At 30.4% G+C, this 17,564-nt stretch overlaps 2 protein-coding genes across 2 annotated transcripts; both read left to right on the top strand.

Moving 5' to 3' along the window:
* The first annotated feature begins 861 nt into the window (after positions 1 to 861).
* Positions 862 to 7,899, top strand: LOC130805947 (succinate dehydrogenase subunit 6, mitochondrial-like). The gene is made up of 3 exons (XM_057670802.1): positions 862 to 1,207; positions 2,720 to 2,822; positions 7,522 to 7,899. The coding sequence occupies exons 1-3, from the start codon at positions 1,058 to 1,060 to the stop codon at positions 7,674 to 7,676; spliced, it is 408 nt and encodes a 135-aa protein (XP_057526785.1). The 5' UTR covers positions 862 to 1,057; the 3' UTR covers positions 7,677 to 7,899.
* A 5,556-nt stretch (positions 7,900 to 13,455) lies between these two features.
* LOC130806187 (transcription factor FER-LIKE IRON DEFICIENCY-INDUCED TRANSCRIPTION FACTOR) lies at positions 13,456 to 17,328 on the top strand. The gene is made up of 4 exons (XM_057671167.1): positions 13,456 to 14,046; positions 15,413 to 15,607; positions 16,777 to 16,950; positions 17,044 to 17,328. The coding sequence occupies exons 1-4, from the start codon at positions 13,492 to 13,494 to the stop codon at positions 17,137 to 17,139; spliced, it is 1,020 nt and encodes a 339-aa protein (XP_057527150.1). The 5' UTR covers positions 13,456 to 13,491; the 3' UTR covers positions 17,140 to 17,328.
* Positions 17,329 to 17,564: the final 236 nt, after the last annotated feature.

The raw sequence follows: 17,564 nt of genomic DNA, 5'->3' as shown, positions 1-17,564 counted from the left end.
TTATACGCTCAAATTATATATGCTTTCATGTAAGTAGGATTTAAGGGTATATACCACCTCATTTTTATTAATAGTAATTGTTTTTTATTTACATTTGATAGTAAACATACTCGGTATTTGATAGTTTTAGTTTTGAGTTTAATTGCTACACTTGTCAAATTATTTTTTTTAACAATGTTCCAAGGGTATTACACAAATTGCTTTTTGGTTGGATTTATGTTGACTCTTTAATTTAACAAATATCAAAAAAGTGTAATAAATAACTTACAAGTCAATAGCAAAGTTGGATCATAACCCAAAACTAAAAGTTTTTTATTCAGAGAATCAAGTTTTGTCTCGGTTGAAACAAATATCACTATTTCATTTAAAAATTTTGAATTCGCTTCTCACCTCACCCTTCCCCTCTCCTTTACCTTAGCTCACACTATAATAAAAAAAAAAGTTGCTCATTTTTTGTTGGCTTTTGCTGACTTTTTCATAACAATTGGCTATTTGTCTTATTAGCAGATACTTCTAACCGATCAAACTAACCAACAAATTCAGCTAATAATCATTTACCAAACAAATCATTCATTTTGCACTCTTTTATAAGTGAAATAAATATAATGTAACTATTACGAAGTGTTTGGTAAAAAATTTTTAGTTATTGGTTGATTTCTTTTTTAATTGCATTGTTTGACAAGATGAAAGTATTAAACATTCTTGTTAAAAACCAACTTTACAAAATAATGTTTAGATGCTTTTTATGAGCTAACAAGTTAAAGAGTGTTTGATAAATAACAGATAATTAATAGCTAATAGTAAATTAAAACAACTAATTTAACTGATTAATTTTATCAACTACTATAACTTACTATTATAAACAACTTATTCAAAAACAACTCGTTCATGCGGATTACCTATTCTGCCAACCAAAGCACACAAGCTAATCAAATAACCAAACAACCCTCTTTTCCAATCGAAACAGAAACGTTCAATCCTTTCCGTTGTTGGGTGAACATTGAAAATAAAGATCAACCGTTCTCAGCAAACGAAAGATAGCGATAGGTAGCGAGATATGGCAGAAAGTTGGAAAACGTTTTGGTGCAACAGATTTGCGTTTCTTGAAAACTATACTAGATTCACTAAACGGGATAAACCTTTACCTTCTTGGTCTGATGACGATATCAATTCCTTCATCGCCATTGATCCTGTTCATGGTCCCACTGTAATTTTCTTTTCCTTTTCTGGGTTTTTCTCTGATTTTGTTTTTATTGACTTTTTGTGATTTGGGGCTCATTTTTAACTTTCAATACTAGTATTTGTTTTGTTTTCATGTGGGTATGTTTAATTTTTTTTAGTTTCATAAATGATCTTCTGGGTTATGAAAATTTAGCATTATTTTGATTTATTGACTGAAAAATTCTAAGTTCATCCTGTTTATTGGGCTTATTTGCATGATATTTTGTTGAAAAAAGCTGGAAATTGGTGATAATCATCATCTGGAAATTGATTATTGATTAGTGTGAGTTTAGATTCAAGTTTTTAATCCCCTTTTGTGATTTTGGGTTCATTTGTAAATTCATTGCTAGTATTAGTTTTTTGTCATGTGGGTATGTTATATTTGTTTTGTTCTATAAATTATCATCTGAGTTATGAAAGTTTAGCAATATTTTCTATTGTCGACTGTAAAATTCCAAGTTCATTATGCTCCTTTTTGGTTTTTGGCTTGTTTGGATGCTTTTTGTCAAAAAAAAGCTGGAAATTGATGATTAGTATAAGTTGTAACTTGTAAGTAATTGTTTTGATAACAATCAAATTCTCTGAAAAATGAAAGAATTATGAAATAGAACAAATTTTTTGGATGCTCATACTATATCTGATTAAGGGTCTATGGATTGCTCTCACATTTCTTCGTTTTTTGAGTAGTTTTTATAAGAAAGGTGTATATTTGTTTTGGTTGTAGCTTTATTTCCTGTGATTTAAGTGGATCCAGATTTTAGAATCACTATTCTCTCCATCACTGTCGTGGTCTTGTGGAGGTTGACAGGTTTATAGTGATTTGAGGGTGTTTGGTTAGCGGAAAACATTTTGGAAGAATATAAATTTCCATGAAGTTAGGTTTTAATGGAAAATATAAATGATGATTATTTTTCTTTTGTTTAGTTTAGTGGAAAACTGTAATGCTATGAAGGGAGAAATAGAGATGTTGGTAATGAGAGAGTAGAGGAAAATTGGTTTCCTTCATCTTCTAGAGGAAAATGTTTACAATGGTATGAAAAAGCTATTTTCCATCGTTATTTTCAATTATAAACTCCTTGTGAAACCAAACAACGGAAAAGAGGAAAATAGTTTTCCAGGTTAACATTTTCCTCCAAACCAAAGACCCCCTAGTTTGGCCTTTGATCCTTGTGCTTTTCCCTCTTTATTGGAGCAAGTCTTGTATGAGACTGTCTCACTGTGAGATGAGCCCATATAAGCGGCCCATTAGTAAAAAAATTAAAAAATAATAAAATCTGAATTCACACAGAAACAGTTTTTTAAAAATAGTTTGGGCTGACTCAATTGAAGTCGTCTCACGATGAGACGGCCTCAATAAAGAATTAATGTTTCTCTCTTTAGTTGAGTATGGAGTCATTAGTCTAGGTTTTTACAATTTTGTATGAGTTGGTAACTATTGAGTATTATATGCTGGGATGTAGATAATAACTAATGTGTCGCTGTAATCCTTTCTTGTCAGCTGAGAACTGCTAGGGAAGCAGCGAAGTATGGCCTAGTTGGAAGTGCTGTTGGAGCAGTTTCAACTGCAGGCTTTTGCTGGAAATACTCGAAGAGTCTCCATGGTATCTTTGGACTACTTTTATACTCCCGTAATGCTTGTTTGCTTATTTCTGGCCTGATAGTACTGCTGCATTATCAGCTTACATGCATGGTGCATATTGTTTGACCTTTCGTGTAAGATTGTAAAGAAGTTGATAATTTTGTCCAAATTATGTGGCTTTATTCCTGTGATATGATTGGCTTTGGCATGATAACACTGCAAGATGTGATAAATTTGTACTTAGCTCTAACTTCTAAGTATCACTATAGCAAATATGCGTTGCAGATGAGAGTTGAGTTCTTGATGTCAAAGCTACAAGCTATATTGATTGTTGTGTATGTTAGTTGCAGCATGATGGGAAACATTTTTATGTTATTTCATTTTTAAATTCTTCTTTTGTAACTCTTGCTGATGATGGATGTAAGTATGATATTTCAGTAGTACGACAGAACAAATGATTCTAATGAGGCTTTGTTTTCTGTAATTCCCTTTTTTAGATCTTTGGTTGTTGGATTAGTTGAGTGTGGTGATTAGGTTCATGAAAATCACTTGGTATGGAGTGAATTTATGAAAAGGATCAATCCATCAGCATTTCGTGTGGATGGAAGTTGACTGCCATTATGATGCCATTGGAGAAACTATACTGTCTTATGAAATGAAATTGGAATAGAGAAAGGGTATGGTGCGGAAGGGATCTTAGGAAAAGGACAATGTCATAATTTCGATGGACTTTGGTAGAAAGAGAGGAGATGGAGGATACTTCTTGTCAAGCAGATGATACGATGTGATGGCGGATCGACAGTGATGGCTTACGTTTCTTGCCTTGTGTCCTTAGCGTTTGCTATTTGCTCCCTGTCCAATGACGATGAGAGGTTTTGAGAGGTGTGAATTTCTTTTTTGGGAAGGAGGTGGGGTTTGAGAGATGTAAATGCAATCAATTGTTTTCATTAACTTAGGGTGGGTTATTTAGACGGTCGGTCGATTTTCGGGGCAATTTTTGGGCCAGGTCGTACCTGGTTTGAGTTAGGTTTGGGTTGACTTAACGAGTCAACGAATTTTAAAATTATTGTCATTACTTTTTTCCAAAAATTTATACAAACGATTTTTCTAAATTTTTAAATAGAATATTTTCTTATCCAAAAGATCAATATATCGGTTTTAAGGCTATATTGAAGAAATGTTAAATCAAAATACCAAAAATGATTAGAAATATAGTGACTCAAAATGATGACGTGAAACTGAAAATAAGTCAAAACGGTCAGGTTTGAGTTTCGGTCAGGATATTTTCAGGTCGAGTCTTTTTTGGGTCATGTGGCAAAATTTCCGGGTTATGACCCACAAATTTTTGGTCGGGTTTTGGTCATCTTCGAGTCAGATTAGTCTAGTTATAAACAATGTTGCCTAATTTGTGGTTTGCTTTGTTTCATGGAAAGGGTATGAGATTGCAATTGGTTAGTTTGACTCTTTGCATTAGGTGTTTTTGGTACAAGCTTTTGAACATGTTATGTGAGTGTTTTATAGTCCTTATGTATGAGTTTCTTTTGAAATAATGAGCTCTTATTTATTTTTTGTATGTTTTAAAGAAAAAATCAAATTTCCTCTTATAAAATGTCTACGAAGGTAATAGAATACATTGAAGAAAGTAAACCTCGTAGACATCGTATGTGTTTAAGAAGTGATCCTGATGCTTAGAGCTGACCACTTAAATGGTTTCTTGAGTCTACGCGCAACGCGATACATGAGGTTCTTCAAAGGCGTGTGTCGTGAGTCTTTTTATGGCTCGCGTGCCTCGTGTATTGCAAATGTGATTTTGGATAAATAACATGTCTTTGCCCAATATCAATGAGTTAACCCTCAATTTTTAGTTGATTATTGAATGGAAAGCAAAATTATACCCTCCTCTTGCCCTAAAGCAAAAATATGGAGTGGGAAACGTAAGACCAAAAATAACCTTGAAGTGCCATCATCTTCACCTGTTGACGTATGATTCTGATTTAGATTTCAAGTGTTTGTTTAGGTGTGTCACAAAATATTTCAAGCATCAAGAATCAGCGTTTTCTTTCTTTATTTTTACCTTTGTCTTTATTTTAGTTTTTATTTCTTTTGTTAACTCAAGACTGTGTCATTAACTTATCGAGTTATTATCTCAAAAAAAAAAGCCTTATCCGAGTTATCGTATGACTATATGTGCTAAAGTAGTGTTTAGCTTACCTATATGTTTATAAATAGAATTTTATGTTGTTTAGCTTTAAGTATCAAAGATGTTCTAAAATTGATTTTGGAGCTTTTAGTGAAATTGTGTGCCTCGCATACAAAAAGCTTGCGCCTTGCACCTCTGAAGAAAAGACCTTTTGTGCACAACATTTTGGTCAAAGAGCAGTGACAAAGCAGAGAACAAAAGTTGGAAAAAAGACTAGGTGAAATGATGCCCCTAACAACCTAGTTAAATTGAGTTCAAACAAAAATCTTGGGGAAATAAATGCATCTTATCTTAATCTTTATGATAGCAGCTAGGCCTAGTACTGATGATCCTTCCCTTCCCAATCTGCATTTTCTTCTTTAAACAAGCCCATCTGGAAAGTGTTCTTGCTCCAATACTGTCCATTTTCATCAACCTCAGTGTCCAAGTTGGCCTATAGCATATCCTTCAACTCATATACATCCATAGTGAATATACACCAGCTAATATGCCCTTGAATATTAAGTTCTGTACATTTTCAAGTCATATACATAGCCATAAATCTTCACCAGCTAGCTCTTAGCTCTTTGCTGAACAAGAACTAATCGGTTCAGCTTATATTTTAGTTGCGGTAACCCAGTAACTTTTACAATATGATAGTGAATTAGTGATGCAGTGATGCCGAGATATTTTGCACTATGCTCGCGAGCTCTACTGAATTGGAGCCTGCAACCATATATGGAGGACCAATCTAGGTCACTATGGTGACAAACCATTTAAGCTTGTGGCATAGATTAAATTTCATCTTGAACTGCAATCAGAATCCAGATCCTTCTCAAAAGTACGATTATCCAAGTATACTAAACAATGTAAAGGTATTGACATCTTGACCCACCTTGTCAGAATCTTGGGGTACCAGGGATTCATGCTTGATGCTTCTATTTGCTATCATCCATTGTATCTTTGATTTCTCCGAACATGGTTTCCATCATTTTGTAATTTCCCTCATTCTAGGACCCTTGTAAAATTTTTACAAATATGCTTTGTGTTTTATATTTAACCACATCCCAAACTTATTGTTGTGGACGCTTTTGACCATCAATTAATCTAATGTTACGCCAATCTCCTCATGACTTCACCACAACTGTGGTGTTGCGGGACTCTATATCTTGTCTGAAGGTCTACTACAATTTTAGCTCACATGCTTTGTGCATATGGCTTATTGTTAAGTGCTCTTATCCAGAGTGTAAGATTTTGAAGAACTTACTTTGGCTTAATAACAAAGCATTTTCCCTAGAATTTAATACTTTAATTATTGATACATCTCAAGGATAATATTTGTGAGCATTAGCATAGCAAATATATGTTTTAGCTAGTGCTTGATGTCATAAGCTAGATTATCGCACAATTTAGTTGCAAGGTGAGGGAGCTTTTTCATTTAAGTTTTGTCGAATCTTTTGATACACATCGTGCTTGCTGGGGGCATAATGGGAACAAAAAGATAATAGTTAGCACCAGTTTTATTGCAACAGGTGACTAGAAAGAGACAATACAAGGAAGTTACTATATGGAGATTTTAGAGGGATAGAGAGGCAGAAAAGGAGGATTAAACTTTAAAGCGTTTTTTTTTTTTTTTTTTTTTTTTTTTTTGTATCTTTTAAGGAGAGATATAAGCATCTCTAATGCATGATCATTGTCTTTATTTTTCTGTATTTTCTTGTTTAACTCCGTTAATTATATCATCAGCTTAAATTGACAGATTACCGTGTCGATGTATACTGAATAGCATCATTCTCATGTAACTTCTCCGATAATAGATGTGAGTGTGTATGATACATACCGTGGTTGGTTTGAGGCTTGAGGTCTGCTATTCGTTTTCCGATTCCTCGGATCTAAGGTTGTTGAGATGAGCATTTATGGATGGCTTTGTCATGTTTGAATTTGTGGAATGAATTTGAGGTGAGGTCTTATTGATGTCTACTAGAATTTATTTAGTGACTTATAAATTGAGGAAACTATGTTATTTTTTTTAGAGGTCAGATACTCTACCGTCATTGTCAAAGAAGTATCCTTTTTTATGGACTAGATTCATTGTATATTTATATGAATTTGAATCATTTTACTTGGTGAAGTTGTTTTCCTTGTGTTCGGATAGTACTTAGCATATTATACTTTATTCACGGGTATTGTATCAAGCAATATGATCCTATCCTCTCTCTATTCTCTCGCCCTTTTGAAAAGAAAGAGATCAACGAAATAAGGCTTTAATAATCGAACTCTAAAGAATCCAGCTGCTGATATCTGATTCCCTCGTTTGAATCATTTTTGTCAGATTTCCCCGCCTCTCATAACTAAGAATGAAGTCATGATCTTTCAATAGTACCTTTCGTAATACTTGGATCTAAGGTTGTAATTTAGCTATTTTTTGTGTTCATACTATCAATCAGTAGCCGAATACATAATATTCTTGCTATCCGAAATTGTAGAACTTTAAAAGTGTTGAATTTGTGAATTCGAAGTGAAGACCTGTTTTCTTTCGTAGGTGCTGTTCTTGCTCTTGGGGCCGGAGCTGTTTTCGGATGGACATTCGGGCATGAAGTCGGAAACCATGCTCTGCAACTCTATAAATTGGACACTTTGGCTGCACAAGCGAAGTTCATGGAATGGTGGGAAAAGAAAGCGGAGCGAAGTTCATAGAATCGAAACTTTTTTAGATTGCAATGCTACCTATTCTCTGTTTTACAATAAACTGATGGGCATCCAATTGATTGTAAGTGGGGTTTTCTCTTGTTGGTTGCATGATCTAATGAATTTTTCCCTTTTCTTTGCCCCTTTTTAGACCTCTTCAAGTTAAATGAGTATGAAATTGCTCTACTTTGTCAAATTTGGTTTATGATATTTGGTGATTTTTGATGTGATATTTACTTGGTTTGTACTTTGTAGTTAAGACTAGATAGTAGCAAGAATGTGGACATAATTGGGTCGGACACTTGCTAAGAGCCCGACACGGTCCATTAATATGGGTCAAACCAGTTAATTTTGTACGCCTTTTGTCCCACCTCTTATTTAACTATTTTAATTTACTTGCTATATTAATATATATGCAAAACAATAATTAAGTAAATAAATACTTTGCCCTTGTTTTTTCCTTCTCCTTGCCCCCTTAATTTTTTCTTCTACCTTTTTTCCTCAAGCTCATCTCATTGAGGTTATAATGACAAAGATTTTCCTTTCTTATGTCTTGTGCAAATTTCTAATGCGGCGAACATTTCAGAACGAAGGAAGTGTTTTTTTTTCTTTGGAAAGTGATGTAGTGTGTGCCATAATAATAGGGTCAAAACAATTGTACAAATTTTCAATATATAAGAATTTGATCAAAATGATTTAGGGTGAAATTTGATCAATTGGGGGTTAAAGTTTCTTTAATTGAGTGAATAATATAAGCATAAATGAGAATTTAGGGTTTGTTTAATGTTTGAAGGCAAAATTTGATCAAATTTAAATTGGTGTAAATTATAATCAATATTTTTTTTTAAAAAAATTGCGGTGAAATTTGATCAATTGGAGTTAGATTTTGTTCATTTGATTGTATTTGAAGGTAAAGGAGAAGTTAGGGTTCGTATATTGTTTAATGCGTGACAATTTTTTTGGAATAATTTGTTACAACAGGTGAAGGAAACCAATAGGATCTTTAGAACAAAAAGACATTAAAGTTTAGACTTTAAAAGATAACTATCTAAAGATGGACGAACTTTTAAAATTAATTTTCCGAATAATAATGAAAATAATTTGACCCATCAGTAAATACTTTAGTTCAGGATTATCCACAATCTTAAATTTAAAATTTATTTGAAAAGATATATTATAATTTAATAGGTGGTCGAACGATCTAGTAAATCATACGTTAATCTTAATAATCATATACGAGCTATATAAGTTCAAATTATAATTAAATTGCGCAAATTCTTTTGAGTGACGGTCTCTTTGAGAGACTATCTCTAATTACGTCGGCTTATAAAGGAAAATGTAAAGTAAATAACTTGATGGGTATTAAAGATATTATTAGCAAACATTTAAGATATTGTAAGTAGTATCACACGTTTACTAGGTAGACATTAAAAATATTGTAAGTAGACATTAAAAATATGTAAGTAGGCATTACGGAGGATGTAAATAGACATTAAGGATGCTGTAAGTAGGCATTTAAGACTACTGTAAGTATTTAAAGATGATGTAAATAGACATTAAGGATACAGTAAACATGCATTAAGCTTTAATAGACTGGCATGAGAGTCGACTGATTAAATTATTGTCTATTACAACCCCTTAAAAGGACGGATACAACGATCCAACAAACAACTCGTCCATAAACACCTCTATTACAAATTGAGTATTAGAATTTAGAAGTATGAGGTAATTTATGAAAAGCAGCGTGGGTTATGCCAATTACGCCTACATGGAAATAGCAAAGCAAATGGTTGTATTGTTTTGGGTACACTGATTGGGATCTGATCATCAGCTACCCGACATCCATCATCATCATCCATTTTTGTATTTCTATTTGTATTAAACTTTTTAGATTCCAATCATTTTTGGATAAACTTAAGTTGGAACATTGACGAAAGGATACCCGGAAATTTCCAAGTATTCATATAATGTTTTGTTACTGTGAATTAATTCGATTATTATTTCATAAATTTATATTTAATTTGTTTTGAAATACTTGTTAGATTTCTGTTATTAATATTATTTATTATTTAAATTTATTTTATATATTAAGGCTAATGTGTAAGAAAAAATTCAGTCAAATGAGATATAGTTTAAGACGAAATATTAAGGCTATATTTTCATAATATTAATATTTTATAATTTTAAATGTGTATATTTCAATATATAAATAATAAAAATAACACAATAAATAACATAAAAATTCAAATATAACAAGTATAATTGGAATAGAGTAAATATTTATCTTGGCACAATATATTCAATATTAATAGAACTTTAGATAAAATGACTTGGATCTAGCTAGTTTTCTCTACCCATATGAATTTAACCACTGTTACATGAAACGAAATTCAATTCAATACGAAAAATAAAAATGAGAAACATTAATTTTAGAGTTTTAAAAATGTAGGTATAATTTTATATTAAAAAAGATAAAATGAGTGAAGTTTTTGTTAAAAATAAGTTTAAAAGAACCACACATTTGAGAATTGAGATACATCTAAAAAATCATGGTCGAATTTAGAATAGTAGTAGTAACAAATAACAATAACCTGAATATTCATCTCTACATATATATTGAATTAAATTAGTTTTTATTCTTTAATGTTTTTCTATATGCAATAATTCAATATTAATAAAATTTTCAGTCAAATGGCCCGGATTGAAACTTAAGAAGGTAAGATTCAAGCCTAGTTTTCTTCTGCCGGAATTAAAATGACAATTTATCAAAGGAAAAGGAAAAAAAAAACGCAAATGTAATGAAAAAAATAAAAAAAAAATCAAAGGACAAGACAGCATGGTTGGAGCCTTGAAGATGCTCCATAAGTAACGGAAGCATACAAAGCATTTGGTCGATTCGCAGCATCTGAATTTATTTAATTTGTCATTTTCAATACCAATAAAAATTTGATGTTATATAATGAGGAATAATACATGTCATATTTTATTACTTTTATTTGAATAAACTACTATATTATTATTTGGCAAAGGGAAATTAAAAGCATAATGAACTAAAATTTAGCATTTTATTAAATTAGACTGCACATTGATCATGTATTGACGGCAAGGATACTATTAAGAAAGATAGAGAATTGCTCATGAGGATTTAAAAAGACGGCAAGGAGGACCGAAGATGATCTAAAGAACAAAATGACGTTAATGAAAAATGATATGAAGAATTAGATTTTCGAGTAGAGATGGTAGAAAATCAAATCATAATAAATAAAAAAGGAGAATTCATGTGGGTGATCACTAGAACTAATATTATACCTCTTGTTTAATCTAATGGCTTTATCCTAAATTAAATTGTGTGTTTTGTAGGTTGCTTTTCTCATGTAGTCTTGGTGTCACTCATCCCTATCTTTGCAGGGTACTCTTTATCTATGGATACTGGCCTCTTTACCCTATCTTTTGAGGGCTATGGACATGGTCTGTCCGCTACATCCTAGATCCTAACTTTGCTCGGAAAACTGAATTGAAGACTAAGACTAAGATCACTAAAAGTAATCTATTGCTTCATGTAGCTAAACTCATTCTTTTGGGTTTAAAACTTTGGTAGTGTTGTATTGCATTCGACTATGTATGAAATATTTATAAATACACTTGTTTAAAATATCAAAAAAATTATTGTTATCATATACTCTTTTTGTTTCACAATGTTGATTGCATTCGACTTTTTTGCACATTCCTCAAGTAGATTCGAACCTTAATATTTATAAATACACTTTATGAAATTTAAAAAATATGTATCAAAAGTCTATACGTCGAAACAAATCTAACAAGATTGTAAATAAATACATTTTAACTTCTTTATATCCATAAAATATTATGTTTAAAATATCTTTTTTTGATTATGTATGAAATATCTCAAACGTAACCAATAATATAAAACGGTGATCATTATAATATTATAGTAGTATTTTGAGTGATTATATCATGTAAATGCCTTGTAGTGTTGCAAACATAAATAATGATTAAAGTTAAAATATAATTATAAATAGAAATTAAGGCATGCAGCCAATATATGAGGCAGGTTGTACTTCAATTAATTTACATGTCTTTGTCTAAACATTGAATTAATTAATCATCTAAGAATCGAATCTAGCAATTATGAGGCATATAATGACGACCGTTGGACATCGACACACATATAAAGTACCTTCGCTTACTTATTAGGTTAAGTTATGACAGTTTATTTTATTATCCCAATGTCATTGAGTGACTCCCACTGCGGATAAAACTTGGAGGAGTTGGGTATGTCACATGCAGCCTTACCCTTATTAATGATAACTTAATGAGATTATTTCGTATTTTGCATGATAATTAATAAAAATAATTATGAGTTATTTTACTTTATATATTTTATATTGGAATTAGAAGTCAAAGATTAACTTTGGTATAAGGTTTATTAGTTTCTGAATTTGTTATTTGGGTAAACACTAAGGGGTATTTAACATTTTTGCTATCCCTAATTAAATTAATGGACTATATGATATTTTTTTTGTTCATTTTCTCAACTGATTAGAAAAATTTTTCATAGTATATGACCAACTAAATAACACTCAAAACGGAATATGTAACTAACATTATGAAATAGGGCGAGTAAGTGAGTATTAATTAACAAACACTAGAATATAATTTGCTTTTAGTGAGATATATTTAACGATATTTAATTTAGATGTCACTATTTTAAATTTCTAATAGTATATATAGAGGATTTAGTGACATTTATTAGACCCTTTAACAGCATAATAAAAAATCACACTAAAGTTTTTTTGCGACATAGGATCTAGTAACATTTCTTGCCACCATAGACTATAGTAACAATTATATATTCCACTAAAGACCAAATAAAGTGTCACTAAATTATTTTATAGTGGAACTTAAAATAAAAACTCTTAATTATCACACTAAAAAATGAATCAGTTGCATTTTGTGTAATTTTTTTAAATCTTATCATAAAATACTATTTAATTGGCTGTGAATTTGTGGAGCTGAGGTTAGACACGACTACAAATATACAGATTACTGTAGTATGATTCCTTTCACACACATACTAATTCTGGTTACTCTTTCATTACGGAAGAATTATTATTTTTTAATTTTGAGGTAAGAATGATTATTCAATTTATAAGTTTAAATATAGTCAAATGAAATTATAATTGATAAGCATATTTTAATGTAAATTTTATTAATATTTTAATTAAAGATATTTACAATGGATTGACATGTAAAACTAAGTTGAATAAGATAAAATTTACTTAATACTTATATTTATCGATATTGGAGTAAGGTTTGGAGAATCCCCTAAAAGCAACTTGAAAGTAGAAATGGAGGGGAAATTAATGCAAAAGTGCAGTACAATAAAAATCCCACGAGTTATGATAACGTCAAATATCGGTCGATAGTATTATAAAAATGTTTTTTATATTTTCAAAACACGAAAAAAAAAAATTCATGTTTTACAATGTCAATAATGCATTATAAATTGTGATGTAATATGAGTATACGATTTTATTTTTGCACTAAGTTTTCAGTAGTTAATAATAATCCAATTCCTATTAGGCTGTCATATTAGTAAAAAAAAAATTCAATTATTAAATCAACCCATAATTTTCACCTATTACTAATTAAAATAAAGAGTCATTAGGCCATAGATTAAAAATTAGCCGGCTTTAAAAAAATAAATAATTAGCCTCTAACACTTGATATAAATATGTAAGCATGAAAGTTATAGCAAGGTCAACAACCCTCTTGTATTTGACTTTTCCCAAACAAAAAAAACATGGATAATAGCAATTCTTCATCAAATACAATCCCATCAATCCCACTAATTAATGACTTTAATCTTGATTTTATTGATCAAGATTTAAACTTTAATCATGTGATTAACATGTTAAGAGGATCTGATCATGATCATGATCATGATCAAAACTTTGATCCTTCTAGCCTTCTTTTCACTAGAAATGATGTATCGGATAATTATAGCATGAATTTTTTACCAATTCCTACACATGAAAATCATGTTTTTAACAATTTTAATTCCCCCACAATGTCTTGTACTAATAATAACACTAATATTTTGAATTCGCTCTCGGGTTTCGAGGATGAAACACTAAGAGGAGATCAAGATGAAGATCAAGATGAAGATGAAGATGACGAAGATTATATGGATGGTGAACATTCTTCGGCCACGACCACCACCAGAAAGGGAAATGAAAAATGTACAAAGAAAGGGAAAATGGATAGGTCAAGGACATTGATTTCTGAAAGAAAAAGAAGAGGTAGGATGAAGGAAAAGCTCTATGCCCTTCGTGCCTTGGTTCCTAATATTACCAAGGTATGTAGTTTTTCCGCTTTTTGAATGTCGTCACCCGTATTAAAAATATTTTATAAAATTGATTAGAAATATCTTGTTAATACATTATGTAATATTAACTTAAATTTGGTTTGATTGATTATTTGATATGATATTAAAATTATTGTAATAAAAGGGTCACGCCGTTACGGGTTCAAATTTCATACCCATCCCACATTTTAAGTGGAATAGGTAGCACTATGTACGAAGATGACATATATGCATTCACAATTCCAACCCACATGGCTTTCGTATAAGGATATATATTTGAGTATATAACATATAATAGGGTTTCTACAAACACTCTTCTCGTAACACTAAATTAACTTTCATCCTATACTCATATTGTCTTCTAAGACCGTATTAAAAATATACTCAACTAAAAACTTGAGCGGATAATTTTACATTAGTATTATATATAATTTATCATATCTCCCTATAATTTAATTTATAGATAAATGAAATTGTGTTTGATGTGGTTAATGAGAGGTTGACTTAATAACTTTTAAATTTTAGGTTGCATATGTTTCTAAACATGCTTTTGATTTGCTTCGTTTTTTTTCTACCTCAAAATCCAATTTACTTATTTAGGAAAAGTATGAATACTTATTATGTAGTTTTAAGAAATACATCTTCCCTCTAAATTTTTATAATATTTTTTAGAAATATTACCCTTCACACAATAAGTACAACTAAGTGACTTGTTATGTATTAAATTCTTAAATAAATAGCTAATATTGAGACACCATTACTAACATTTTGGAACTACCCAATTAGATATAACATTCCCTAAATGTATTTTTTTAATGCACTTCCTAATTAAATAAACAATAGAAGTAATAAAAAGAAATAAAAATAATAAAATGAGAATAATTATACAAGAATAGTAATGTAATGTGATTGCATTAAGTTTGGAGAGCTATATTTGATTGCTATCAACATAAAATTCAGAATATTAATATAGGGTAAATCAAATATTTATATATATATATATGTGCGCTAAACTAACTTGGTTATTAGTAATCTTGTGTTATTTACTACACAACTCAATATTAATCTGATTATTAATCAAATGACCGAGGCTATTATCTAGACAGATCCCGACCTAAATTCCCATTAATAATGTATTAAAATCTTAATCTCAAATGATATATTTTTAAAAAGATTGGTATTGCAAGCTAATTAAAAATGATTTAAATTGACTTATTTGTACATATTTTAGTGACCTATATATTATAATAATAGTACTAATCATTCTATTGAATAGTTTGTTAATAATAATTATTTGTATATTATTCAACATATTATTTGTTTATATATAATATTATTTTTTGTCATTAAATAATAGATGGACAAGGCATCAATAGTTGGAGATGCAGTATTGTATGTGCAAGATTTGCAAATGCAAGCAAAAAAGCTAAAATCTCAAATAGAAGGGCTTGAATCTTCTTTAAATGCTGCTGAGAGATGTCAAGGAGCTTTTTCTGATTCTACCAATAATTCTCTTAATCAATTTATTCCAGCATGCAAGATCATTGTGCAGGTTCCTTTAAATTATATTAATTTATATTATTTTAAACTATTTTAATCATTTTGTTCTTCAAAAATCACAATTAGCATATGTCAATTAGTCTCTAATTAATCTTGGACAATTATGAGTTGATTTAGTGGTTGAAGATTTTGCCTTCCACCTTTGTGATAAAGGTTTGATTCTCAATATCTACGGATCAAGATTGATTTTCCATTCCCCACCTGTAGAGAATTGTCCAAACCATACCCTGATAAAAGATTTCTAATTCAGCTTGACTATTTAGAGTCTTGACTTATCTAATAAGTTGAGTTGACAACCTACCAAATTAAAACCTAATGGGCGGCCGTTGAGAAAAACCTAGGCTTCGTAAACATTACTCATATTATTTGTGATAAAATGTTGAGCATATCGCGAACATTCACTTAGCCTTCTAACATTTTGAAAACGATCGCCAAATACTTACGATGTTAAGAACAAACAACAATGAGCAAAAATAAGTTTGACAAAGTAACAAACAAGGACACAAAAATTTAAGGAGGTTCACCCAATGATGGCTACGTCCTCCGTGGTGTGTAGTTATGTTTATATTATATCAAATGAATACAAACAACACTTCAATATGAAGAATTACAATTGAGATAGAGATAACAACAATAGGCTATGTGTTTGGCTTAAGAGTTGTGTTTGATGTGTTTTTACATACTTGAAGTGTGGGTATGAGAGCCCTATTTATAGTGCTAGGTACTTGAAGATGAATGGCTCACATAAATACATAGTTAATTTAGAGTAATGAATACTATGAAATAACTCTAAGAACTTGAAAAGGCATTATCTCAAGAGTCACACACATGAGACTCTTCACCTTAATCTTCATTAACACCAATAATTCCCATGAATACTCTTCACCTTATTACACCCTTTTGGATTCCACAACTCAAGAGTCACACACATGAATTCAACCCTTTAATGTGCACTCAAGTCACACATTAGTATAGTATCATTTATAATCACATTAGTATACTACCATTCATAACACATTTTTTTAGTTTACGTACTTATTTAGGTTAAAAAAGAAAAATGCACTAACTTATAATAAACACGGTTTTTAAAATATTATTGTGTATTTTTATTTAGAGTAAAATGGAAAAATTAATTTTGACCATGTTTAATTTTGTATGTAGATGGATGTAGTTCAAATTGAAGAAAGAGAATTGTATGTGAAAGTTGTGAGTAACAAAGGTCATGGTGTAGCAGCATCCCTTTACAAGGCCCTTGATTCTTTCACTACATTTACAATACAAAATTCCAACTTAAGTACTCTTTATGAACAATTTGTGTTCACATTCACCTTAAATGTAATTCCCTTTTTTATACCTTTTTTAAAAAAATTAAAATTAATTAAAAGCTTAATTTTTCATTTTTATAACTTTTTAATTTGCGTTTTACAGGTTGCAAAATATAGAGAGGATTTCAACTTGCCTAACATGAAAATGTGGATAAGTGGGGCTTTTCTAAACCAAGGATTTGAATTTCAATCTTTTTAATTAATAGGTTTTTATGTTTTAAATCCAATTTCATTTCTTGTAATTTATATTATAACTTTTATGTAATTTTATTTTAATGAAATTAGGTGCATGCAAATTGGTAGAATTTCTAATTTCTATGTTGGAGAAATGGGGATATAATTATTTTTGTTATTTTTTAAAGAGACTTAAAAATCTAATTGAACTTGATTGGACTTATATTTGCTTTTAATAAAAATTACTCCGTAAAATACTACTCCCTCCTATTTAGCTTATGTGTTCCACTTTCTTTTATGATTAAGTCACCTTAATAATCCCATTTCTATTTTTGGTATGGGTTTTTGACTTTTATACCCTTAGTAGCTTTATTCTATTTTCAATTATACCCTCCATTACCATTTTCCTCCCTTACATTAAAAACCTATAATACCACTCTCTTTTCTACC

This window comes from Amaranthus tricolor, chromosome 2 (genome assembly GCF_026212465.1).
Source record: "Amaranthus tricolor cultivar Red isolate AtriRed21 chromosome 2, ASM2621246v1, whole genome shotgun sequence".
NCBI classification, from domain to species: domain Eukaryota; kingdom Viridiplantae; phylum Streptophyta; class Magnoliopsida; order Caryophyllales; family Amaranthaceae; genus Amaranthus; species Amaranthus tricolor.
This window is presented reverse-complemented; position numbering and strand designations above follow the sequence as displayed.

Coding starts and splice junctions, on each gene's coding strand:
- LOC130805947 (XM_057670802.1), top strand. CDS start 1,058: ATGGCAGAAAGTTGGAAAACGTTTTGGTGCAACAGATTTGCGTTTCTT. Junction 1,208..2,719: donor ATCCTGTTCATGGTCCCACT/GTAATTTTCTTT, acceptor CTTTCTTGTCAG/CTGAGAACTGCTAGGGAAGC. Junction 2,823..7,521: donor ATACTCGAAGAGTCTCCATG/GTATCTTTGGAC, acceptor TTTCTTTCGTAG/GTGCTGTTCTTGCTCTTGGG.
- LOC130806187 (XM_057671167.1), top strand. CDS start 13,492: ATGGATAATAGCAATTCTTCATCAAATACAATCCCATCAATCCCACTA. Junction 14,047..15,412: donor TGGTTCCTAATATTACCAAG/GTATGTAGTTTT, acceptor ATTAAATAATAG/ATGGACAAGGCATCAATAGT. Junction 15,608..16,776: donor CATGCAAGATCATTGTGCAG/GTTCCTTTAAAT, acceptor TTTTGTATGTAG/ATGGATGTAGTTCAAATTGA.